The sequence below is a fragment of the Pogona vitticeps genome, chromosome 1 (genome assembly GCF_051106095.1).
Source record: "Pogona vitticeps strain Pit_001003342236 chromosome 1, PviZW2.1, whole genome shotgun sequence".
NCBI lineage: Eukaryota > Metazoa > Chordata > Lepidosauria > Squamata > Agamidae > Pogona > Pogona vitticeps.
Window position 1 is genome coordinate 197,778,247 of NC_135783.1, and position 27,132 is coordinate 197,805,378.

The window sequence follows — 27,132 nt, forward strand, 5'->3', positions numbered from 1 at the left end:
GTTGCTGTCAATATAAATCAGTGGTATCAAGTCCTGGGAGGAAGAGAAGCCTATGTGTCTGTTTAAGTTAGCAATGCTCTCATTTTGCATTTTAAAAAAATGTATCACATTTATGATAGCACCTTTCTTCAAATGATCTGAAGGGGGCCTGCATTGTGCCCTTCACCATTTTATCCTCACAATAAACTTGTGAGTTGCGTGATGCTGAAAGAGAGCGATAGACCCAGAGTCAGTCACTAAGCAGACCTCATAGTTGATGAGCATTTGACCGTAGTTCTCACCGTATCTCTAGCCACCATGTGACCTAGACCAGTTTTCAGATATACTGTGGCCACAGAAGTACCATAAACAAGAATTGAGCGATATATATATATTTAAAAATTAATATATCCATATTACAAAGGCAGTGATATAATTATACCACTAGGTCAGTGGTTCCCAACCTTGGGTAACCCAGGTGTTCTTGGACTTTAACTCCCCAAAACCCGGGCCAATACAGCTGTTGGTGAAGGCTTCTGGGAATTTCAGTCCAAGAACACCTGGGTTAGCCTAGGTTGGGAAACACTGCCGTACATAATAGAATGATGTATTTGCATTTGTAAAATTATAATCTTGTTTTATTTATTTATCAAATACATTGTTATTTTTTTACATAAAGTTAGAAAAATAAACTTTTTTTAGTAATGATATCCACTTGCCACATCTGGTCTGCCTCTCGAGGGGGCTCCAAACCATATTCTCTTCATTCTGTCTCAATCCTGACAACCACAAATTGAATGGAGTTTTCCACACCTTTTTTCCTTTGCCATCTGTCTTCTCAAGATGGTTGCCGTGAGAACACCATTAATGCACTCAAGTCAGTAAGTATGATTGTAGATTCACCACCAGACCAAATTTGTCTGCCCCCTTTTCCTTCTTCCATGCTCTTTGAAGGTGATTTTGTTTCAGGCTCCAGTGAACTTCTGGAAACTATTGCTTCCCGCAACTAATCCTTGAAAACAGGCCCTGGAGTTTCTCTATGCTCATTCCTAAGTCTGTCTGGACTAAGGATACCCCTTAATAATACGTTACAAAATTTTTCTTCTTCAGCTGATGGTAGCTCGGTGTCTACATTCCAACGACAGACAGAGAGTATCCGTGTCTCTCAACCATGGATAGGCTGCCTTAACATCCAAGAGTGGATGATAGACCACTAATGCTTCTGCAAACAGTTATGTGCAGGTGCCATCAAGTAGAAACTGTCTCCTAGCAACCCTAATAGGGCTTTCAAGGTCAGTGAGATATTTAAGAAGTGGCTTTACCAGTTCTACACTCCCACTGAGCTTCTGTGGCTGAGCTGGCATTTGAACTCTTCTCTCCAGGGTCTTAGTCCATCACTACACCACACTGAGTACCTGGAAACAGAGGATGTAGTAATTCCTCGGCACCCTGTCACAATCTTGCAGCAAAAGAAGAAAGAATCAGGTGCTACCTTTCAAGACCAGCAGATTTATGGCGACAAAGTATGAGCTGTCATGGAGAATTACACAACTGTTATTTAATGGCTGAAATCCTCTTAGTATCTTAAGTCAGAACTAGTGTAGGTCCATTTGCATCAATGGAGTTGTCAGAGTTGGCCCACCAAATAGGTGCAACTTTTTACACTAAACAATAGGATTCCAGCCCATGAGGACATAACGGACAACACAAGAATCAATGAGGTAAAATAAGTGCACAATGTATACTGATTAATCCTCAAAGAGGGTAGAACACAGGTGCAGGTTATCAGAGCTTAATCTCATTATCTGGTTGCAGAAACCTGAATTCCATGTCAGGCATACTAGCAGCCAATTTAGATGTGCTGAAAAGAGAGATAATGCAAGCATGTACAGCACCAAAGGGATGCATATTTGAATGATTTTGCCTCTAAAATGTCCATGCACATGCACAGGTACACATCAGGAAGAAAAGTAGCCTTAATCCTACTAGCCATCATGCTAATTTTCTGTTTCCAGAAATGGTTCAAGCATCCAAGCCTACAGTCAAGCACATTAAAGACACATTTTAAAGCATACCATCTCGTGCTTTCCCAGTGGGGCAGGTCAGGGAAATCTGTTTTGCCTTTGCATCCATCCTGAACCTTCATTGAGAGATCTAGGGCATCTAGCTGCTTTTTTTTGTGCTGCAATGACATTGCAGGTCTTTGAAAGTGGTTTGGGTAAGCAGTTTTTCATATCTTTCTTATATATACATATTTATATCTGTACATTTTATGATGAGCTTTACACATCAAGAGTTGAGAGCTAATCTTGACAAGTTACTGAGCAGGTAGAAAGCTGACCTAATTCAGTGTGCTGGTTTAAATGTGGGCAGAGAAAGATCAGGGGAAAGGGAAGGAAAATGATGATGATTCTATTCTGCTCCTCACGAGAGCAGGGGATGGTGTCTCCCAAAAGACACAGAAGAACATTGTAAATGGTAGTTTCTGGATGTTATAGAATTCTTACCGTAGGTATGTATTCCTTTTAGCAGTCCATCTCTTAAGTAGGGCCCATGAATGTGAACAGGAAACCGATTTATAATAAGACCAATTGTTCTAACTCAGCGCTGTCTGTATGGAAAGGCAGTGGCTCTCCAGAGTTTCAAACAGACGCCTTAACCACCCCTTCTATGATGCTGGAGGACAAACCTGGGAATCTGGGGCACTCACCGTGTGCAAGAGTCCTCTGCCATTTGTTTTTCAACACTGATGTAAAAAGGCTCTTGAAAATACCTTAAAAGGAGATAAAATGGCAGAAACACATCTCAAATCTTACATAGACAGGCTCCTGTTAGAAATGTTGCACATGCAGGAGTAGCTTTAGCAATTATGTTCATCAAAGACCAGGCTTAGAAGAAAGTAAAGAAAGTAAGGGAGCCTGTTATCAAGTCATAATGGAATATCGTGTCCGTTGAGCACCAGGTCCTGTTGTTCTGCAAGGCAACCAAGCACTTCAGCATTGAAACTGACTCTGAGAAGTCCCCCAGTCACCAATGTGAAGGCTAGTCCTTTTTAAATTATAAAAGTACTGGAATTAGGAGTGAGCAGTGGGCTGGCCATACCTGGGTCCAAAGGAGGACCTAGGTGTTGCACGTAGGGAGGTTAAAAGAAAACAAAAAGATAGTAGCCAGAATCTTGCTGGGATTTTATTCCAGAGTAAGCGAAGTTGCATAAATCATGGTGGTGAATTCCAACTAATTAACAAAATTAGTTGGAATTAATAAGTCATTCACCTACAGTGGACCCTCAACTTACGGAATTAATCCATATTGGAACAGTGGCTGCAGGTCGAAAAGTCTGTAGGTCAAGGCTCCGTTGACCTACAATGCATGGAAAACCGATTAATCCATAACTGGCCGTTTTTGTTCCATTTTGGTTTTTTTCTGGTCTGTAGGTCAATTCTCCGGCTGCAAGTCGAACCTAAATTTTGCAGCCAGAGAAGGCTTTAACTTGAAAAGTCTGTAAGTGGAGTCATCTGTAAGTCGAGGATCCACTGTAATTGTATGAGTGGCACCCTCCCAGATCTGTGACCAGGCACACAACCAGCATCTTGTTAAATAGCTGCCTATTTGCCATTGTGACTGATGATGATGATGATGTTTTTACTTATATATACGGCCCCATAGTGCTAGAGCCCTCTCTGGGAGATTTACAGTATAGTTATACAAGGAATACTTTCCACAGTAAAATCCCCATAAGAGTCTGACCAATGAGTAGCTCCAAAAAGAGACCTAAATATTGGAGGATTGGGTTTTCGAAGTGGCAAACACTATTCACTGTAATCTCATGCAAACGGAGACACATGGGGTGGGAGCCTAATTTCACATTGGGGTAAAATCCTCAGTTCAGATATATGGTGATCTGGCAGCAATTGATTGGGATATTGGGGTACTGGAATTGCCATGGATCTGATGAAGAGATTGGTTCAGAGATCACTTAAAAATGAACTGGAAACAGAACTGGCAGTTTAATTCATTTATTTAACATTCACTACATTTTCATCTTTTATAATGTCTTTTTACCACAGTCCTAGGGTGCCCCTAGGGCTAGGCACTTAAGACAAGAATGGGAAACCCAAGTGCTGCCAGTCACGGAAACACTTCAAAGGTTTTTCACCTGCACCTATTGAAAGCACCTCTACAGACTTTTGTTCTGAATACATGAAGATCTGTGTGATTTGTAGATGTGATGGGTGTGGGGAGTGGGGCTTATCTGCTATCAGGCTTAATACCTGAACGTGGTTTGAATCTCTCATAGTTCTAGAGCTGGGGACCATCCTTTGGAACTGAACAGTGGTCATTTGAGATTTTCACATAGCACAATTTAATACACACACACACACACACACACACACACACACACACACACACACACACACACACACACACACACACACACACACACACACACACACACACACACACACACACACACACACACACACACACACACACACCTCTACCTCTCTTTTCTGTGGAAAAGAATGTTGTAAAAAATACAGGACTTTTAACACAAAGTAACAGTTGTTCTCATAAAAAACAGTGTGACCAAAAAAAGCGTTTTGAGTTTTCATTCTCACCTAAGAATGAAAAATCTGGCAACAGTTGCCCATTTGTTTGAAAAGGATGAGAAAAATGTTGAGAATTTCTTATAGCCTGACTACAGAATTTACCACCACCTAATATAGTGAGGGCCATCCGTTTGGTATCTTTTAAAGAGGATTAGGCAAATTCATGCAAGATAAGTTCATCAACAGTTCATATGCCTGCCTAGCTATTTATTTACCCTCTAGTCCTGCAAGTAGAAGGCCTCTGTATACCAGCTGATGGGAGGCATAAGCTGGATGCTGCCATGGGTCTCATATCCTACCAGTGGGTTGTCCATGGTGTGCATTTGTTTGGCTGCTGGGAAAACAAAACAGTGGACAAGCCTGCCTTTCATCTGATCCAGCATCATTCGTTCTGTGTTCTTCTACCAGTTTTTTTTCCTTCCCTCAAGAAGCTACATGGCTAGATTTAAAGCACAAATTAAAAGGAAAAGCTCCTTGCTGCAAAATATTAACATGAGCTCCTGTTATCTTGTTTGCTAGACATTGGATAACTTCACATGATTGGGTTGTATGCAGGAGAAGCAGTTGGTCCGGTCAGTTCCTCCCACTGTCCTTATCTCCTCTAGAGGATTGGGGAATCCTTCAAAGCAGAATTAGGGGACATAGAGCAGGGAGAAGAGAAAGAGGGAGACTCCGTTTCACCCTTTTTACTTCTAGAGAAAGTTAGGCTTGATTTCATCTGGGACCTACTTGGTTCTCTTTCTGACAGTCCGCAATATCCAGTGCCACATATTGAACAAATTAAGGGTTCTTTCCTGTCAGCTTTTTTCAGCTTCCAGCCATCACATCTCTACATAGTAATTGGAAATACAATAGCATGGATGATTTTGGCCTTGGTTTCTGCTTGGCAATCTTTTCTAGTTCTTTCATAGCAGCTGCCCTTCGAAGTCTCAGTTTTCTTCTGACTTCCCCTGGTTGCAATCTCCATTTGGATGGATGGATGGATGGATGGATGGATGGATGGATGGATGGATGGATGGATGGATGGATGGATGGATGGATGGATGGATGGATGGATGGATGGATGGATGGATGGATGGATGGATGGATGGATGGATGGATGGATAATTGTATCAAGGTATACAAAATCTTGAATGTCAGCATGAACCTTATGTAGTTCTTCCCTAACCATGATTTTTGTTTTCTTAATATTCAGTTTTCATCAGCAGACATTTCAAGTCATTGTGGCTTTCTGACAGTAATATGATGTCATCTGCATATCTTAAATTACTGATGTTTCTTCCACCAGTTTTCACTCTGCCTTCATCTGAATCTAATCTAGCTGTCAATATGATATATTCTGCATACAGATTGAACAGATAGGAAAATACAAAACATGTTTTTCTGAGACTTCTGCGTATGGGAAACCATTCTGTTTCTACATATTGTGTCCTAACGGTACATATTGTGTCCTAACAGTAGCTACTTGTCCTTAATGTAGGTTATGCATCAGGACAATCAAGTGTCAAAACAGACCCATTTCTTTTAGAACAAGCTATAGCTTCTTTTGAGCCATACAGTGAAAGGCTTTGTGTAGTCTATAAAAGCATAAAGCAATATTCTGAAGTGCCTTGGTGTGCTCCAGTAACCAACATATAGTTTTGATATGGCCATTAGTTCCTCCTTCTTTTTGGATTCCAGCTAGAACAGGGATCCTGAACTCCTGGTCCGCAACCCGGTACTGGACTGTGGCCTTGGCAGGACCGGACCGTGGAGACACATCTCCCCCCTGCATGCATGTCCCCCATACACGCCCACCCGCACACATGGCCTGCCCACACACACACAGAGGTGCCCTGTGCGTTGCCCCGCTCATCCATGCAGACACACAAGCCCAACCCACCCACATGTGAGCACGCCCCACCCATCTGCGCATGCCTGCGAGCATGCCCTGCCCACCCGTGTGCATGCCCCACCCCCACACAGGGACCCCTCCCACCCCAACCGATCCACGGTTTAGAAAAGTTTGGGGACTACTGAGCTAGAACAGCAGGCATTTTTTGCTCTGGTAAAAGTTGTTGCAACACCTTGAGCATCACTTTGCTTGTTTGGGGAAATTAATGCCTATATAGTAGATGTTGCATTTATTGGTGTCCCCTTTCTTGGGGACTGGAATGTATATTGAATGGTAACAGTCTGTGGTTCAAATTTTTCATAATACATGGACATGGCAGATCAGTTTCAGTTTCAGGATTGTCTTGATAAACTTAGGCCAAAACAGACTTAATCGATGGCCTATAATTAAAGCTGAAAACACATTCATGTTGCACAGAGGTAGTAGAGGCAGTGTTTCTAAGTTTATAAAATCAGACTTCAATAAAAAGCTAATTTGCATAATCCCAGAAGTGGGAGAAGTTTGTGCTGTGACACTCATATGCTCACTACTAGCTAGTTATTACTAGTATATCAATAGGCCCATAGGGTTAGAAGAACATGAGGATTGAAGGAGAGTGAATTCTTAGTAATTGTTGTGCAGAACCTAGGCCCTCTCTGAACTCCTGCTTCTCGCTAGTTTCATATGTTGAGAGCTGTTACTTTTGAAAAGGAGATTTGTTTTGCATGAAAGGTTATTATACTGAAAATGTTAAGAAATGTTCTGTTCCAAGCTGATTTCCATGCAGATCTGCAATGGTATTCTACTTTTTTCTCATTGGCCTATGGTTTTAAAAGTTTCATTTCTTGACAAACTATACAACCACGTAGGAAGCGGGTGCTCTGAATGACATGCACTAGTTTCTCGTTAATCAGAAAACAGGGCAAAAGAGCAGGAAAAATGGTTTTGGAATTCCTTATCAAACATGCCTCACTTTTTAAATGAATGTAATGTGGTCAGTATGAATCAGAGCTTGTATTAAGAACTGGAAAGATGTCAACATTTATCCCCCTTTTCATAGCACATCATACAGAAACAGATTTATTATTTGAAGTAGTGGTGCCTCGACTTACGACTGTCCCTACTTGCGACCATTTAGAGTTACGACCAGCTCCGGCCACAGAATTTTGCTTCTACTTGTGACCAGAGCTTCCACTTATGAACAGAAAAAGGGGGGAGGCGGGAAATTCAAATTGCAAACTGTAGGTGGTGACAAGGCTGCTTTTTGTAGCTCTTTTGCCCCAGCAGTTAGAGAGAGTGTGTCAGAGGAGGCGGCTTGGGACTGCCTCCTTCTGCTTCTGAGCGAGTGTGTGTGTGTGTGTTTGCAGGGAGGCTTCGGGCTGCCTGATAAGGTAAGGTGCTGTTTTCTGCTTTTTAAAAACTGTTCAGGGCGTTTTTGCAGCATGGGGGTTATGTTTCTGTGCTGTGATGGGTCTTGGCCGGTTTGTTTTTTTGGTTCCCCCCATTTCCAATGGGTCTTGGGGGGTTTGTTTTTTGGGTTTCCCCCCTATTTCCGATGGGTCTTGGGGGTTTGGTTGCTTTTTGGGTTTTTTCCCATTTCTGATGGGTCTTGGAGGTTTTGTTGCTTTTTGGGAGGGGTTTCCCCATTTCCGATGGGTCCTGCATGCTTCCCTTGCTTTTTACTTTGTTTTCTTTGCATTTCTGACCTGCCCCCTTTGTTCTCTGTGCATTTCCCATGTACTCAATTTGTTTTCTGTGCATTTCCAATAAGTCTTGCATGCCTAATTGCTTTTCTTCCCCCCCCCCTTCGGCCAGAAGGGATTAATCGCGTTTCCAATGAGTCTTGTAGTGATTTCTTTCTTACTTACTTTCTTTTTTCTTTTTTGGTGATTTTTTTTTCTTCAGCCAGAATGGATTAATTGCATTCCTATGGGAAATGGTGCTTCGACTTACAACCATTTTGAGTTACATCCATCTTCTGGAACGGATTATGGTCGTAAGTGGAGGCAGCACTGTAGTCCACTGGGAGGAAAATCTAAATCTTTTCCACTGCTCTTTGTGTAATGAGGACAAGTGCAGTGTTAGATCTTCCTGAATTACAGCAGAGTGAAGGAGACAGAACATGCTGAGAAGGGCCTTTTATTATCAGAGTTCTTACCTTCTCTACAGTGCTGGTGTTCATAGCAGAATTAGGATTCCCACCCTTGCTGAAGCTTTATGCAGCAAGCTTTATTCAAAGAATAAACGGAGACTACAGTGCATTCTTGAGAAAGATGCTAGTAGCTGCTGTCTACAGAAAGCTTACAAGTCTATATACAGTATCTCTTTTGTAGGATGGCAAACCTATTGACAGACCTGGTCCCACTGTTCAAACTTGTCTGTAAAGACAAGGTGTGGCAGCCACTGCATGGCTTCCACCGCATGGAACTCTTATCAATGGAGGCAAGAAAAGAACTTTTTATTCAAGCAGGTCTTCAGATCCAAGTTCAGTAGCCCAGAGCATAAGAATAACTATCCGTCTCTCAGATTTCCTGTTTTGATTTTCACCCCATACCATGCAGTGATTTTCCTACACTCCAGAGCTCAAACATGACAAAAGAAAGACAACTCATCTAGTAACCATCTGTTTTATTCTGCATGTTGACACAGGAATGGTAAACACGTAGAACAAGGGATGTAGATGACACCTTATTTCTCCTGCACAGTCATGATCCTGAAGAATAGAAACAGTCCTTCAGTCCTGTCAATAACTGAGTGCCATAATGAGTGTGTGTGTGTATTAGTGTACCTGTGTGTGTGTGATTATGTTCGCTTCTTTGTTAAGAATTCTTATTGAGCTGTCATGATTGCTCTTCAAATCTCTGCATCTGACAATATGATAACAGCTTATTCATTCATTGCAAGTTCACTGTCTGTTGATTGCACCTGCTGTATAGCTTTGCTTTTCAAAAAAAATAATAACGAGGAACTATTTGTTTCTTTGTTCAGTGTGTCAGTGTGAATGTTCCAGAATAATATGTAAAAACACAATTCTGTGAATTTGCCATCCAAAGCTGGATTCAAGTAGAAGAAACAGAAGGAGGGGAGGACAGGGATGAGGTTAACAAGGGGAATATACATAGGGTTGAAAGTAAAAATTAACTGTCATGTAAAAGTGCTCTTGGAGGCACCTATTTATACAGAATCATAAAATCATAGGATAATTGAGCTGGAAGGGGGTTATAAGGACATCGAGTCTAACCCCCTGCTCAAGGCAGGAATCCAAATCAAATTAGATCTGACAGATGGTTGTCCAATTTCCTCTTTAAAAAATTTTTTCTCCCACGTTGGAGAGTCTTTAGGGAACCTTCCCCCCCCCCTTTCAAAATGAGATACAGGCTCAGGAGTAGCCTAAGACTGTAAAATTGCTATATTTCAGCAAGAAGTTGCAAGAGAGCTTTTTCAGTTAATTTTTTAATTATTTTTTTGGGGGGGGGGAATGAGTTAGGATCCAGGAGCAGGTATGGCTCTCCAAGGAGCAGGTGTAGCTATATATACTGCTGGACCTCTTGAAGTTTCACACCCCTGTTTTACAATAACCCCGTAAATCAGGCAGAGAGGATATTGATTTGTCAAAGGCAAACAATGAACGAAAGCATAATTGAACCTGAGAATTGTCTGATTTACAGCTCTGTTCCTTCGCCAGTACACTAACACAGTGTGGTCTTGCATATCACAGTCAGTGAAATGGTGATCAGGGTGACCGACTAGGAATGAGGAGACCCATGTTCCATTCTCACTCAAGAGTATACCTGAATGGATTGCCTTGGGCCAGCTTACCCTAATTTACAGGGGTTCTGAGGATTAAAATAGTATTTATTAAGCTCTCCGGGGGGGCGGGGGGCAGTTGGGTGTAAGTTTAACAAATAAATAATTATATATTTATGATTTATCTTTCTGAGTTATTTTGATAGGAGCTCTTGGAGGGCAGTTATGTGAAATCTAACAAAAGTATTAGATGAATAAAACAATTGGAGCATTTCCTGAAAGGAGAAACTGCTGTGCATCAATTTACTACATGTGTTATATCAAGACTGGCTTTATTGTTATCTGTCTATTATATAATGTTAAAAAGTCTGTGAAATAAGTTCCTGTATTTGTGGAGGAAGTCACGGCCTGCAGAAATAGGTGTATTCATCCTCCTGGCCTAGTTCTCTGTCCAGCAGGGCTAAAGAAAGCCACATTGATGGTAATGGAATTTTACTTCCTTTGGCAAGAGTTCGCACATACAGTGGTGCCTCGCTTAGCGAGTGCACCGTATAGCGATGTTTCTGTATAGCGATCCCTTTTTCGGGATCGCTATACGGAAACATACCCGATCTTCGCAATGGGGAAAACCCGCATTGCGAAGATCGGGTGTTGCGGCGGCCATTTTGGAGCCGCCAAACAGCTGTTCGGCGGCTCCAAAATGGCTGCCGGAAGCCCGGAAATGGCTGCTGGCAGCCGTTTTCACACCCTGCCCTCGCTTAGCGAGGGCGCGAAAATGGCTGCCGGCAAGGGGAATTCTCGCTGAACGGGTAAGTAAGCAAGGTATTGGAACGCATTAAACTAAGTTTAATGCGTTTCAATACGTTTTCCCTACCCGTTTAGCAACGATTCCGCATAGCGAGGGTTAATCCAGAACGGATTAACCTCGCTATGCGGGGCACCACTGTACTGTACTGTAATAAGTTGTTCAGGGTGTCCATTGGAAACATCTCCCAGTGTACCATGTTAATGAAAACTGTGCATGTGTCAGTTAATGCCCCTTCTAGTACAGATCCTGGAATGTCAGTACCGAAAATGAACGCATTCTGTTACTCCTTGCTACACCTAGCAGTCGGGTCGCGATTAATATTATGGCCTGGCAGGTGCAGCTGCCTCTGTTAAATGTTTATAACATGTTGCTGTTTATGCCCCACCTGCCACCTTTCAGGTTTTTACCTTTGGAAAAGGCCCTCCATCTTGAATGGTTCCCCCATGCAGTTTAACAGGGCGCCAGCCACTCTCAGCAACTGCTTCCTTCCCTCCTCCTTTCTTTTTAAAATAAAACTTTGTTTGGTCCAATATAACAATATTTTCCCCTGCTTAACACAAAAAAAGGAAGGCCCAGTTTTCCCTACTGCCATTTTTCTGCAAATCATTTTCTGTTCACTTCATTAGAAACAACAAACCGATATGTTCTTGGGGCTGGGTTCCATGAACGAGAATGTCAGCGTTCATTACTGGGGTGCTGGTTGTCTTTTCCTTCCAGGATAGAGGGCTCCAGAGGGTTTTGTGTGTTCTCCCTGTGGTTACTGTCAATTGTGTCTCTGTATGTGCCCCTCAAGTTCTCCTGGGGGGGGGAGGCATCAGAGGAGCCCACAAGCCCAGACACACTGGTCAGAGTCAACATTTCTGTTGCAATATAAACTTTAATAACCAAACCAATGAGATAACAAGCAAACCAACTTTATAGGCCCATGTCTTCCTTCAGCCCACAGCAGCCAGTTCAGTTCTGAGCAGTTCTTCAGTCCAAAGATGGGGAGCCCTTGCTTCACCCTCACCCTCATCATCTCTGCGGACTTAGAATTGCCCCCGCCTCTGTCCTCTGCACGGAGAGGAGGCGGTTGTGTCCTGAAAGGCCCACATCTCTGCTTCCAACGGCTGGAGGTGGTTGAATTGCCTCTGCCTCCTCTAGCATTGCAACTGGGTGGGGATGGGGTTCATCTGGTCAGGCTCTGCCTCCTCTGCGTTTATAGCACCCCAGGGCCAGCTGAAGCTTAAGGCTTGCAGTGCTCCCTTGGGTGGGTCAGGGTTAGGGCCATTCCAGGCCCTCCACTCGGGTCTCCCTTTCACCGGGAATTCTTCGATTCTTCCCTCCTCCTGTACAACCTGCTCCCCCCTTACTTCCTTCTCCCTCCCTTTTTATACCCTTAGGATCTTCCTTCTAGACTCTTCAGACCCTAACTCCTCCCCCTGAGTCTCATTCTTTCCAGAAGGTTCCCTGCCCTGCAGACTCTCTGGGTAAGCCCCTCCTGACATCTTCTCCTTCTCCGCTTGGATCGGCATCTCAGGCACACTTGACAGCTTCACAGGGGATAGTATAGCCACCTTCCAAGGATAAGATCACTCTGGGGAGATCACCTGCAGAGTGGTTGGGATGGAAGGCACAGGGAACAGACTGACTGACTGACTGACCCCTGGGACTGCTTGGGAGCCCCTCCCAGTGTTCCACCAAACTTGGAACTAAAATGAACTATGTTAATACGGTTAGTTTTCCAAGGTGCAAACACACACAAGCTTTGGGGAAAAAAACATTTTCAACTTATTTCATCCTTGAGTTCATTTGCTGTTCATACTGCAGAACATGAACAAAGATAAACTAAATAATTGGTATCCTGGACTACTCAATGGCTGGGAAATTCTGAGAGTTGTCTAAAAACTTTTCCAAGCTTTATTTTAGACGCAAATTGATATAATCAGAATTAAGGATGATTAACAAATAATCTCTCTCTCTCTCTCTCTCTCTCTCTCTCTCTCTCTCTCTCTCTCTCTCTCTCTCAGAAGACAGAGCAAAGCTGAAAGCTAACGACTCTGGTCAGCTTCCAAATACTGAAGGGGTCACTTTTATAGCTGAGTGTGTAACAACAGAAGCTGTCACAACCACAGCAACACGGTCATCATCAGCTTCCTCCAGTCGTACAAATGGAACACCCCATGCCATTTTGGAATCAGAGGAAGAGAAAGCCAAAAACTTGCTTTATTGTTCTTTATGCAAAGTTGCTGTGAACTCCCTGTCACAGCTAGAAGCACATAACACTGGTGAGTATCTGCCAGGATGAACTGAATGCATAACTGTATATTTTTGAAAGCGTGTGGCATTTAGACATAGCGATCTATGCAACTCTTCATCAATCCAGTGTGGAGGTTTTTCCCTTCTGAAAAAAAGAAAGGATGTTTCATTTATTGAAAATATACAATGGTAATTACCAGGTTCCTGCTTAGAGACAACACAGAAAGCATAAAATCTATTCTTTTATTAAAGCTTTTAATCCTCTAATATCTATTACATCAGTTTGGCCATTTTCCATGAATATTTTCGTTGCCCAAATTAATGATTTCTCCTGTATCCAGTATATTCCCTTACTGGAGGAAATACTGCAACAGAACACACATTTAGAAGGTAATTTTTACTCATTCAGTAACAGAATAGAAGGTCTTCCAGGTCCCACAATAATAAACTTCTTACAAATTGTGCTTTTCCTTTTCTCATGTAAGGCCTTATATGCCTGTACCAGGTGGGGTGGCATTCCAAAAAGGATACATGCATTAGCCTTCTGCAATGAGAGAGAGAGAGAGAGAGAGAGAGAGAGAGAGCCAAAAAAAATCACATTTTGCATAAAATTAGCATGAGCTAATTTGTATGTATAATTGCAAATTTAGAAATAATTATCAGAATTTAAATAGAAATACAGATCATCTTACCAGGAGACCACTGGTTTCCCTGGTCGGTCTTTCTATTCAGTCTGCTATCCAGGGCCTGAAGGTTCATGGACAACCACAAGGTTCCCTCAAGGCTCTCATTTCTTATGACAAATCCTGCTGATTAGTGTAATAAGTCACAACTAGAGTAGGAGTAGAAGTTGTGTCACCAAAATCCCCACTGAATCAATGGACCTACTCTAGTTGTGACTTACTAAGGTTAGCAACAAGATTTCAGCCCTTCTGTTTGACCCAGACTTGCACTAGGCAACCCTTTAAACTGAGAATATCTTCGGAAAGAGTACTGCTATCAGCAAAGTAGGATGCATGAGCACTCTAATGTCTACTGGCACACATGGGGCAGTCAACAGAGTAAGGAGATTTTCAAGTAGGGATGCTTCTGAAAATTTCCCCATGTGAATTTACCCTTACATTCTGGAGCTCCTAATTACCTGGTCTTGTTGCCTGATTGTAACCATTGTATCACAAAACCATGTCAACCAGAAGTGACCAGAGTATGAAGAAATGCCTCCTTATGTTCACCAGGTAAAAACATTAATCTGACTTTTAATTTGGCACAATTGGCTGCTTCTGCCTGGTGAACGAACCAAATTACAGTGGTGCCCCACATAACGAGCGATTCGTTTAACGACGAATCCACATAGCGATGTGTTTTTTGCGATCGCAAAAGCAATCGCATTGCGATGTTTCTAATGGTAAAACATCGCTTTGCGATGATCAGTAAGCATTTCGCTTACCGATTTTCGCATAGTGATGGGTTTTTTAACAGCTGATCGGCAGTTCTAAAATGGCCGCTGGGTAAATAAAATGGCCGCCCGCTGTGTTTTTGCCGGGATTCTTCACTTACCGGGCAGCGAAAATGGCGGCCGCATGGAGGATTTTCGCAGAATGGTGAGTTTTTTTGCCCATAGGAACGCATTAAACGTGTTTTAATGCATTCCTATGGGCTTCTTTGTTCCGCGTAGCGACAAATCCGTATAGCGACGATTTTTGCTGCATGGATTATCGTCGCTATGCGGGGCACCACTGTATAACCTCTGACTTGTGTTAACGTATCAGGCAAAATTAAAAAAACAAAATAAAACATGACGAAAAACATGTGGCATCTTAAAGACTATTATATTTTAATGTGAGCTTTCATGGACACACCCACTTCATCAGACATATGGAAACAGAATGAAATGTTGAATGAGATATCAGTTTCATACTAAATATTCATTGGCTCTTGATTTATGTTACATTTATATGCAGTAATTTATGGCTTGTGGTGTTCTCAGGAGACAGAAAACCGACACCAGGCCTGGGCAAAGATGAGAGGGGAGAGAGAAGAGAGAAGGGTGGGGTGGATGGCAGTTGAAGATTGGGAATCTCAAGAGGAAAGAAAAAGAGAATAGTAAATATAAAGGTGAAAGAAGATAGCAGAGGAACCCCATGTGTTAATGTAGGGAATAGTAACAGCTTCTACCTTGGAGCCTTGGGATGATACTCAGTCCATTTCTATGGGTGTCCACCATGCATATAAATTTTATCTCAGCTGTTTGCCTCTGTATTTTTGATTTGTAATGATTCTGTTGTAAAAGAGTGGTTTTCAAGTCTCCCACACTTGTGACAGAAGCTGGTCAGTCTTTGTCATATCTTTGCCCACATCTAAAAGAAACTTTATGTCTCAAGCAAGCAAGATGTGGGGAGTGGGGGGCAGAATCACAGGGTAATTGGCAGCCTTTTGGTCTCAAGAGGAAGGATACAAATGTTCCAAGTCTTGCTGCAGAGACATAGGAGGCCCAGCCTCAAGATTGTCTATCACAGGCATGGGTCATCAATTTTGGACTGTTGTCTACAGTTTTTCTGCACTATCCATAAAGGGAGGTGTGCTTAGCGTGAGGAAGTGGATTGCATCCATGAAAGCTTGCTACTTATTGACTTTTTTTAAGTGGCTCTATAAAAGGTATCCCCTTTTACACCTCGTGTAATCCTGTGGTCCGCAAGGCCTGTTCCTTGTCCTTTCTGGACTATCTTCCCCAGTTTCCATATTTTCCAACTAGGTTTGCCCCTTCTTTCCATTTGTTTACATCTTTTGCCTTTTGCTCTTTTTGGGTCTTTTGCCCATTTTACATCAGTGATGCATTGCCCAGTGATAAAAATCTACATATGATTGCGCTAAGATCCTTTTCTATGCAGTTTTAATAAAGAGAATAAGAAGTTCAGAGATGGGAAACCAGAGTGTCAATTTTCACCACTTGCAAAATCAATTTGTTATTCCCTTGACAGCCCACTTGGCAGGAGAAAGAACAGGAGGAGAGAGAGAGAGAGAGAGAAGGGAGGAATGGAGTGAGTCTGCCAGCTGTTGTCTCTGGTCTTCCCCTGCCAGGGAAAATGTAAACCTCAACAGAGAAGCTGTTCCTCATCCAGATATAGTTACAGTGATGCCTTGACTTACGACCATAATCCATTCCAGAAGATGGACGTAACTCAGGATGGTCATAAGTCGAAGCACCATTTCCCATAGGAATGCATGGGAACGCGATTAATCTGTTCCAACCTTTTTTAAAAATACCAAAAAAATTAAAATAAAATAAAACACTTCAAGCCCCATAGGAACGTGCTGGGGCTGCAAAAGCCAAACAAACCCAAAAATAAACATTAGAGCAATTCCCACGCTGGGACTGCAAAAAAAAAAAAAAAAATCACCAAAAAACAAAACAACACAGCATAGAAACATAACTCCCCCAGCCCAAACCCACCCTGCAAAAGCCATCCAGAACAGTTTTTAAAAAGCAAAAAGCAGCAGCTTAATTTACCAGTCCGAAGCCTCCTCTGATCACACTCACTCCCCGGCAGGGTCGGTCATGGCAGAGGGCAAGGCCAGGGCACACAGCTGGACTACCCTGGCCAGCTCAGCCTCCCAGCGCTGGGTCCCTGCTGCTGCCGCCGCAGCCAGGAGGTGAGTGGCCGGACCATCCCGGCCAGGCTCAGCCTCCCGGCGTTGGGTGCACACATGTATATCAGTAAAGTGTATCCAAAACTAATCATGATACAGCACTTTCGTGTCTAAGATGACCCTCAATTTTTAATCTAGATATTTTAGACAAAAGTATTGCCTTATACACAGAAAAATACAATAAGCTCTTGTATTTTACATTTTCAAAACTTGTTAGAAACATTTTCATACATTTTAAGTTTTGCTGGAGTCATATGCCATCTATAAAACATCTTGTATATATTTTCTTTGAAATTTACTGATTTTGTAAGCTTAATATTATTCTGCCAAATGTGTGTTCAATGTTCTAAATCAATATTATGTTTTGTGCCTATTTTATCATACAGTCTTTTGTGCCCATTTTATCATAGTCTTTCACCACTTCATCTTCCATTTTCATATTTAAGAGATATTCATACATTTATTTAATTATTTTATCACTTGTCCATAGCAGTAGTTTATCAAATGTCGTTTGTTCTTCATAAAAGTCCATTAGTTTATCTTTTACATATCTCAAGTCTAATAGTAATCTCATCCACCAATCTTGGAACACTTTCTGTTCCTCTGGCTCCTCTCTAGTCTTTAACACCCTGTCTTTCTTAAGCAAGTCTCAATATCGAAGAAGTTTTGTTGGGTACCATTAAGGTTGGCTGTATAAATTTTTTTTAATGGTTTTAAAGGGATATCAAAATAATGTAAACACTCCCACCAATATATATGTTGACCAAATAGGCAGGATAATAAATAAATAAATAAATAAATAAATAAATAAATAAATAAATAAATAAATAAATAAATAAATAAATATACCACGTGACTGCTGGAAAAATGTATTGGTACAACAGAAGGATGAAAAGAATCAGTATGACTGGGGATCTTTCACATGAGATTGAGCCCTCAGATATTTTACTTTCCTGTAAGAACTTATTTTGAGTCTGGGAACTACGCACGCAACAAATGGGGAATACAGTGGTGCCTCGCTTAACGAGTGCACCGTATAAAGAAGAAATCGCATAGCAATCTCTTTTTTGAGATCGCTAATGCGATCGCTTACCGATGGCCTCTATGGCCAAAACTCGCATTGCGAAGATCGGTAAGCGTTTTGCTTACCGATCTTCACATTGCAACGCCAGGAAATCAGCTGTTCAGCGGCTCCAAAATGGCCGCCGGATGACCCAAAATGGCCACCGCAACCATTTGCGCGCCCTGCCCTCGCTTACCGAGGGCGCAAAAATGGCAGTGCTATGAGGAAACTTCACTTAACGGTGAGTATAGAAGCCATTGGAACGCATTAAACTAAGTTTAATGCATTCCAGTGGCATTTTGCGTCCCGTTTAGCGATGTTTCCTCATAGCGAGGGTTAATCCGGAACGGATTAACCTCGCCATGCGGGGCACCACTGTATTGGCAAGTGGGAGGTTAGTAGAGGAGAACTGGCAGGTGGAGGATAGGGTTGCGCACGCACCAACCCCACCGCTGATTCTTTCTCCCAATACCTTTCTGATTGCCATGTTAGATTTAGTAGCCAAACACAGTTGCGGGCTTTCCCTGTTTGCCTTATAATATATATTTCCATGCTTCTTTTCAGGCTTTTTTTTTGTGCCATTCCCTTATTTACCTCTCTATGTTGTGGAAGTTTTAGCTTAATGAGCGTCCTCTGTCTTATCTTTCCACAACAGAAGTGGTTTTGTGCTTCCTTTGGGCTTCTCATGGCACACTGATGATATTTTTTGGCCTTCAGTGTAAAGGTATCTCTTGCTCTTTCATTTGTAGTACAGAGAAAGAACATGGTTCTCTGTTATTTTCCCTTCTCCTTTGTGCTGATGTGAAAAGAGATGGGAAATGGCAGGAAAGGCTCTCAGAGCAAGAAGCAATTTAGTGAGGACAACATTCTTTCTCAGATCAGCAGCATTAACCTTAAAAGAAACCTTTTCCTCCTGCCAGGGTGGGTTGTCTTGGAGAGGAGAGGTCACCACATGCCCTTTGGTTAGAGCAGTGGATGATGTGTAAGAGAAGGGGACCGAAATGCCAGAGGCATGTCGCTGAAAAAATTTCACCACTCTGTGAATTGAAATGGCTCACATACTCAGAACATGGCTTGTTTACAGACTACAGCTTCCAGAACTCCCTGGGCGGAGCCTTCCAACCTTTGCCCCCTAGTGTGAGGAAATGATATTTTCAGGTTAAGCTCTTTGAGAACTATTAACCATTGTTATAACAATGTAAGAAACAAGAATTAGGATAAACACACATACCCCGTCCCAAACTGGTGCCCTAAGAACAGAACAACGTGAGTCAGGAGGTGAGGCTGAGGAGCCTAACGCCAAGGGAGGCCCGGAAAGAAAAGACAAGAAATCGGGCCTTCTCGGCGGTGGCTCCTCGCCTCTGGAACAACCTTCCCCCTGACATTCACGTGGCTCCCTCGCTGGGTATTTTCAAAAAGCAATTAAAAACATTGATGTTTCAGCAGGCCTTCCCCTCAGCTAATTCCTGATTTCCCCTTTTCTCCTCTCTTAGTGTTTGCCCCATCTTGTTTAATGTTTTTCCCTTTATTTAAAATTGTTTTAGTTATATTGTTATATGTCTGTTGTAAGCCGCCTAGAGTGGTCCTGAGGGACTAGATAGGCGGGATATAAATAAATAAATAAATAAATAAATAAATAAATAAATAAATAAATAAATAAATAAATAAATAAATAAATATTTCTAGAAGGCGCCGGCTGAGAATAGCCCAAGATCCGACATGAAGAAACAAATGTTGGCTTCATATTCACCGTGTATTTGAAAGCCAAGAGAATGGCTGAAAACTGGAGTCCTCTTATTTTAAAGGGTTAACCGTCTTTTGACTCGTCTGCAATTCTGTTCCTCAGGTTCTAAGCACAAGACCATGGTTGAAGCTCGGAATGGTGCTGGCCCAATTAAGTCTTATCCTAGACCTGGATCGAGACTGAAGACCCACAGCAATACGACCGGCTCAGGACTGCAAAACAAAACGTTTCATTGCGAGATCTGTGACGTCCACGTCAATTCAGAAATTCAGCTTAAACAGGTGTGCTGCCTACATCAGGAATCACTTCTTCGGTATACCAATTGCCAAGTTCACATTCCTTGTCTACTCTTGCACGTTGTTAACAATGCACGTGTAAATGTGGTTAGGATGTGTAAAAATGTGTTGCCCGGCCCAGAACCCTAACTTCCAGGTTTTGCTTTTAAACGAGGGGACAAGTAGATCTCAGCGCTGCTCTGGAACAAATCTGAAAGTATTTGGACAGAATTTGCTGATGTCAGGAACTACATTTGCTGACTGGAACAGTCATCGCTTGTAAAGTTCAGCAACCTGGCACCCATGCCAAGAGCGGCTGTTCAGTCAACAACGGTTCACTTGCTTAATGCAGGCTGTGCTTCTCCCCCTTCCCTTGGTCTCCAAACACAGCCTCTCCCTCCTTAAATACAGTGGTGCCTCGCTTAACGATTTTAATTGGTTCCAAAAAAAATCGCTATGTGAAAACATCGGTAAGCGAAACACCATTTCCCATAGAGATGCATTGAAAACCGGATAATCTGTTCCAATTGGAACAGATTACCATCCTTAAGCGAAAATCCCCATAGGAAAAAACATTAAGAGAAACCCATTGAAATGCATTGAAGCCTATTTCAATGGGGGGAAAAAATTCACAAAAAATTCAAAAAGACTCAGAACAAAGCCAAATTAAGTTAACGAAGGTTTTATTAGGTGCACTAACGATTCCAAGCATTTTAAACATTTTTTAAACATTTTAGAATATTTTTAAAATAGCAAAAATGGGGCTGTAAAAAAAAACGTTAAGCGAAACAAGGGGACCTAAAACTGTCATCGTTAAGTGAAGCATGGTCCCTAAATCGTTAAGCGAAAATCGCCCATAGGGAAAATCGTTAAGTGAAGCACAAGATCGCTCCAAAAAAGCCATCGTTAAGTGAATTTTTCGTTGTACGAAGCAATCGTTAAGCGAGGCACCACTGTATATGGACAAGAGTTCCCTTCTGCTTTAGATCACCAGATATTGTCTACTGGTGGTGGTGGTGGGGGAGGTTTGCCCAGTAAGCTCTCCCAGCACTTTCCTTCTGCCTCGTCACATGTGTCTTACTCCACCTTTTAGTGTGCCACGTTTCATTTTCATACGATTAGCTCCATCCAATAAAATCCTTGATGGTATAAGTGGTTGACTAATCCTGTTTAATTAGCATTTGGATATATACCTGAGGAAATGTGCAACCAGCCTTGTGCAAGGAATGGTTTGCCCTTGGGAGGAAACAGAACAGCTAGGCATTTGGGGCTCATCCTCAGTATGGTGGTAGTGTTGTCCACGGTCACCCTGGAGTTGCTCTGGGTCATTCTAGTATATTTTTCCCCTTGCAGATTTAAATAAATCATGCTGCTATTGGCATCCCCACATGGGGAGAGTATTTGTTACTGGATGTCCTGACATGCACCGAGTCTTGCCGGTACTGTTCTCCCCCACGCATCTGGAATTACTCCCTGAGGTCTCCACTCGTAACACAGATCACACTCCCCTTCTCCATCCTCTCACCACCTACTTCACTCCTCTTTCCTTCCCCTTCTCCTTCCTTGTTTTACTCACCCACCATTCTCAAATGTTCAGGATCAGACCACAGTGCTTTCCGATTTTAATTCTTTAAAAAAATCAATCAATAAAGGAATAGCTGCTCTTACAAGAAAACAAAACAGGCACGCCAGTAAGGCTTGGAAGGGTGGAACTGACCAGCAGACACACTTGTCCACAAAGAAGACTCATCAAATCACATCCACCCACAGGTGCATCGATCAGCGCACATCAGTGTGCCGTTAGGGTCTGTCCATACAATCAAATTGTGCCCTGGAGCAAGTCAGTCCAAAAAAACACAAAAAAACCCACAAAAACCTCCACAACACAGCGGTGGTTAAAAAAACCCTGGGAGGCAAGGGGTTTGGTCCTGTTTTGACTCTTGTTGGCACAGGTTTCAGCCTTACATTCTGTGGACACCGGATGCAATACTGATGCATGGGTGAACACTCTGTGTGAATGAATTCTCTGATGGGCTTCTTCTTTGTATTCTTCACATCCAGAGCAGTAGATCTCAGGGTTAATTTCACCACCTTCCCCATACCGGTCCTTATTTCTCATTCCTGTACTCAGTGCTAGCAAATCCTGTCTTTCCTCTTTCCCAAATACGCAGCCCAGTCTCATAGAGCTTTCTTTTCATCGGGAACAGGCTTTGTTTAATTATTCCAAATTCCAGCTTTCAAACAGGCTGTACCCACAACCCTAATCATGGGTCCTTTGATTGCATGGTTTTAGAGAGATTTTACTGAACAAATCTAAATCTCCTGCTGAAGCTCTATTGATTTTATTCTCCCTGGGAATGAAATTATTTTGCATGCTCATTGCACAGCAACTACGGTATCAGATAATAACTTTTAAACAGAACATTTTGTTTTAAAATTTCAGCACATTTCCAGCAGAAGACACAAGGACAGAGTTGCAGGAAAGCCAACAAAACCAAAATATAGTCCTTATAACAAACTACAGCGTAGTCCAAGTATTCTAGCAGTAAGTATTGACTGAGTTGTGGCATACATTGGGTAGCAAGTGGGCGTTTCCAAATGCATTGAATTTAGGAGCATGCCATATATAAGTCTATCAGACCACAACACAAAATTACAGCACAACAGCGCAAACATATCCTTTAGAGGAGTAAGCTGTCTGAAGTGGAGTCCATAATATGTCTACTAGAACACCTTTTTTTGTTTTGTTTTGAAACAGGCTGAAGTAGCTCAACATAATGGCCATATATATGTCTCTGCCTTTTTAAATGAGCCTTTTAGAGTATTATACTTGCAGTCACAACAAGCTGCCTATAATAATATCCAGTGCTAACAATGAACCTTGCAGATTGTAAAACCGACACTATTCCAGAGACCTTGATTTTAAATAATAATAATAATAAATCTTCTTGGCCATAAAGATAGATTTACAGATACACTACAGAAATATTAGGAGTACTTAAAATCTCCTTGTTTCCTCCTCATTTTGCAGTATGGAATTCCTTTCTTCTCCCTCCCTATCCTTCTTCCCAAGTCCAGGATATAATATTGGAAGGTGCCGTGCCTGTATCTGTGTTACTGAGCATACATAGAGGCAGAGTCTGTTTGTTCCACAAAAAAAGAGGGAGGCTTCCCATTGAAGTCATTGGCCATTATTTTTTAACGGGGCCAGATTGAACCCATCTCATTGCAAAGGCACGGACAAATATTTTAAAGTCTGGAACATTCCAGCTGACCTTTAGAAACAAATGAACAAAAAGGGAAGACCCCCGCATAAAATTACAAAGAATAAAATGAAAAATGCTTCTGGCTTTTCTCGTGTCACAGTGGGAAAGCTTAAGTCACAGCAGGTGTGCGCACCTCTCAGTGCAAATCCCAGTTAAGCACTTAATTTGGATCTGTGAGCAAAGGGTGAATTTGGGGAACTTTTGGGAACAGTTCTTGGAACACTGAAGGACTTGGACGTCTTTTGTCTCTTGCATCTAGAGGCATGTATTGTACAAGAAGTTAAGTTTTATTGCCTCAGAGGATACCTTTCTATCTCACTACACATTGTGTACACTGTAATTTTAGTTACGGTTGGGAACAGCCGGAGCACTCTTACGTTGTACAGACAGGGTACAACCTTGTATCCACAAGCAGAGAAGGAAACAAACATCCCATGAAGAAATTATAGCAATCAAGGCAGGCTATCCCTGCCTCTTCCAAAATAATTATTTTAACTCCGGCGTAAGTAACATTTTCATGGGGCAATTCATATTAATCAATGCAAAGTGCAGGCATCCTGATTTAACATAGAAGCTTATTATTAATACAAAATAGCTAATTGCTCTCTGGTTTGTAAGACTGCAGTGAGTTACCAAGTAGTTGTTCATCGCTTCCTGTAAAAAAAACAAAAGAAGAAGGGGGTTGCAATTGAAAACATTTATCAGAAGGTTTTTATTTTTTAAGTTTTGTTGTTGGGGGAATAACTATTTAATGTTTTTTCTACATTCCGTAGGCAAAACTTGCGTTCCAGAAAGATATGATTAAACCCTTGACACCTGCTTTTCTTTCATCTCCTCTTGCCGCGGCTGCCGCGGCCGCCGCTGCTGCCGTATCTACTACTTTGACTCTTCCAACCCGTCCTACAGCTGCTTTATTTCAGGCTCCCGCAATACCCACAGCCCTTCTCCGGGCAGGACCTGGCCCAATCCGAGCGACTCCCACATCTATTCTATTTGCACCCTACTGATGTTTCCAGTCTACAGAAGGTCCCTATGGACCACCGTTAGGAAAAGAAGCAGAAGGAAGTGCACCAGCTTTCCGTATAATTTGTAAACAACTGGGTTTCGAAAGCGCTGTGCTTGATCATTCCTCAAGAAAACAGGCTGTGGGATTCTTCGTTGGCAGGTGCTGCAATCTAGAGGACATCAATTTGTTGCTGTTTGAGGTTTTCTTTTATCTAAAAAAATAAATAAGCAGGTCAGTGATTTACAGGAAGAAAATACTGGTGCACAAAATACATCAATTATTTTTAAGTGGACAAATGACCTGCATTTTAGAGCAACGAATGTGGAATATGTTCCTGGTCTGACTTGAAAACCAGAATCTTCCTCCTTCATGTAGATGTACGCAGGTCTCTGGAAACCATCTGGACAGATTCTGGTGTACAAAGAAAGCTAAGTAAAACAAGTGGTTAGAGGACCGATGACATCTCCATAGCAGACTGTGAGGTTTTCTTTCCCGTGTGCTTCTGTTGCTAGGGCCTGTGTCTTATTTTAGGCCTCAATATGAGTGTACCTTGTGTAGGACTTGAGTTTGTTCCCTTGTTTCATTTTAAACTATTTTCGTTGCTGTGGAAATGTTTGGAAGCAGACCGTCTTAAACGCATTTCTTTTAAAAAATGATTTGTGTCTTTAACATTTTATTTAGAAACATTCAGAATACGAAAGCCATATATCAGATAGCTAAGATTTATTGTAGTACCATTTTCATTTAACTTATTTTGTTTGTTGTTGCTTTTCTTCTCCTCCATCCCTACTGATGTTGAGCAGCTTTATCAAAAAACAATTCCATCATGTATATGTTTACTATAGCTCATTGTTTCTCAAGACAATGGTGCAGTGTATTTATTCTCATATATATATATATAGTCATTTTAAAATTACTTTCCTATATAATGATGCTGCATTTACTTGTGGCTCCCCAATGCAATAATGTACAGAAGATTATATATATAATATAATTACTTGTCTCTTCTCTTTAAAGAATATATAATTGTCTTAACCTTCCTATTCCCGCCTCCATTTCATAATGGTGATGAAGGCACCTCATCTGTTGTTTGAAACAATGAGGGTGCTCTCTGAAAACACGTTTACCTGCAATCTGTAAAGAATAAAATATATGTGTATTTTTTAAAAGCGAATTTTTAATAAAATGATGTAGAAAATAGCAATTTGTTTATTAATGAGAAAGGGAGTTCTTGCAGAGTCCTTAATGAGCATGTGATCCTGAAACATTATGATCAAATATGTTATAACATATTTGATAGTGTCATTGTTATGGGGGAACACACTAGAAACTTCTATATACCTGTACAGTCACTTGGTGATACTGTCATTGCAAATGAAATCTTCAAAAAAACAACCCTCTAGTTTATGAATGTGGGATTATTGTGCTTCTGCATGTATCATTCAAAAAACTAAGAAATTGCCCAATATTGCTGCACAATATCATGGACACCTTGATTACTGGCTATCACTGCGCTAGAGAGAATAGGAAAACAACCCCCCTCTCGCTTTCTTTAAGGCATCAAATCTTTCTGCCAGACCAAGCTTCCATACTGCACTGGGACCATAAATCAACTTTCGCAATTACTCCATGCAAATGGCTTAATGGTTTAATGCAAACTGAACATAGCTGATTAATGATACTTAAGACTCCTCATAGATTTCTTTATAGCTACAGGGGGTTTTCAGTGAGATGGAATCTTCAGTGCAGACATATGCGCTTCTGCATGCATGATTAAAAAAACTTAAGAAATGGCCCAATATTGCTGCACAATATCATGGCCACACTGACAATAGGAAAAAGGATGCCAAGCTTTAAGCAGAAAAGGGCAGACTGAATGTTGACAACACCAATGGCAGCAGTCAAGATGGTCTACAGCAGGGGCCTCCAAACTTTTCAGCGGGAGGGCCACATCATATATGCTCCTCATATATGATGTGGCCCTCCTGCTGAAAAGTTTGGAGGCCCCTGCTGTAGACCATCTTGACTGCTGCCATTGGTGTTGTAGACAGATATGCCCCATGATTGAGGACTTCATGCCCCAGGGATACACTTCAAGGAAGTCTGTTTGGGAATAGGACCGTGTGCCTTTAATATATTTTACAGTTAATGGGCCAATTTTAAAAATGTTCAGACTGTATGATCACATTTCAGTCATCCTGAACAAGTATCAGGATCATAGGATTCAGCAAGAGGGATCCCAGAGGATGCAGGTAAACTGGGTGTGTTTTCAGTTCTTCCCCACTGAGAAGGCACTTTGGTGGAGGGAATTCTGCTAAATTTCTTTATGGAAACAATGAGATGCGTTGCCTGCGCCCACAGGTCATCTCAGCATAAGGCTCATCCTGGCGAGCAGCAGCAGGGGGACTTCAGCAGATGGCTGAAACTCAGCAGACTGGAGGAGATGAAGGAAGAACATGGCTTTGGAAGTCTAGCAGCTGCTCTCACAGGGAATTATTGGCCCTCCAGATGTTTGGGACTGTTGTTACCTGTTTTGGCTTATCCTTATCCTTGCTAACTAGGAGATAAACTTACCCACTCTGCTCCTAGGATACACTTACCCACTCTGTTTGACTGAAAAGGCAGGGGCCACAGCTGTGTACTATCTCAGTGAAACAGCGCCAAGAAAATGCTCTCTGTGCTCAGGAACATCTGGATCAGAAAGGTCTCTTGAAGCACTTATCCCCTTTCATAGCATCCTTTAGTGATATATTGCCTCCAGCCAACCTGTAATAAATTAACAATTTCAAAGTGCCTATAGATTTTAAAGAGAGAGAGAACGAGAGAGGATCTTTAGGAGAGGTTAATGGAAGCACAGCTGAGATGGAAGTTAATA

General features: G+C 41.9%; 1 protein-coding gene and 1 long non-coding RNA gene across 15 annotated transcripts in view; one reads left to right on the plus strand and one right to left on the minus strand.

The window, feature by feature from the left end:
• ZNF385B (zinc finger protein 385B) overlaps nucleotides 1-25,457 on the plus strand; it is a 302,949-nt gene extending 277,492 nt beyond the window's left edge. For 12 of the 14 annotated variants that reach the window (XM_078393837.1, XM_072980833.2, XM_072980858.2 and 9 more), the window contains 4 exons: nucleotides 13,027-13,284; nucleotides 19,813-19,991; nucleotides 22,429-22,530; nucleotides 24,025-25,457. In XM_078393837.1, coding sequence (XP_078249963.1) covers nucleotides 13,027-13,284; nucleotides 19,813-19,991; nucleotides 22,429-22,530; nucleotides 24,025-24,258 — 773 coding nt within the window. In that variant the 3' untranslated portion in view covers nucleotides 24,259-25,457. The remainder of the gene's footprint in view (nucleotides 1-13,026; nucleotides 13,285-19,812; nucleotides 19,992-22,428; nucleotides 22,531-24,024) is intronic. The other 2 variants (XM_078393828.1, XM_078393844.1) reach the window with 2 other exon arrangements.
• LOC144589362 (uncharacterized) lies at nucleotides 24,220-26,834 on the minus strand. The gene is made up of 2 exons (XR_013545453.1): nucleotides 24,558-26,834; nucleotides 24,220-24,468 (listed from the first exon to the last, which is right to left on the minus strand). It is a non-coding gene; the product is annotated as an uncharacterized LOC144589362 (long non-coding RNA).
• Nucleotides 26,835-27,132: the final 298 nt, after the last annotated feature.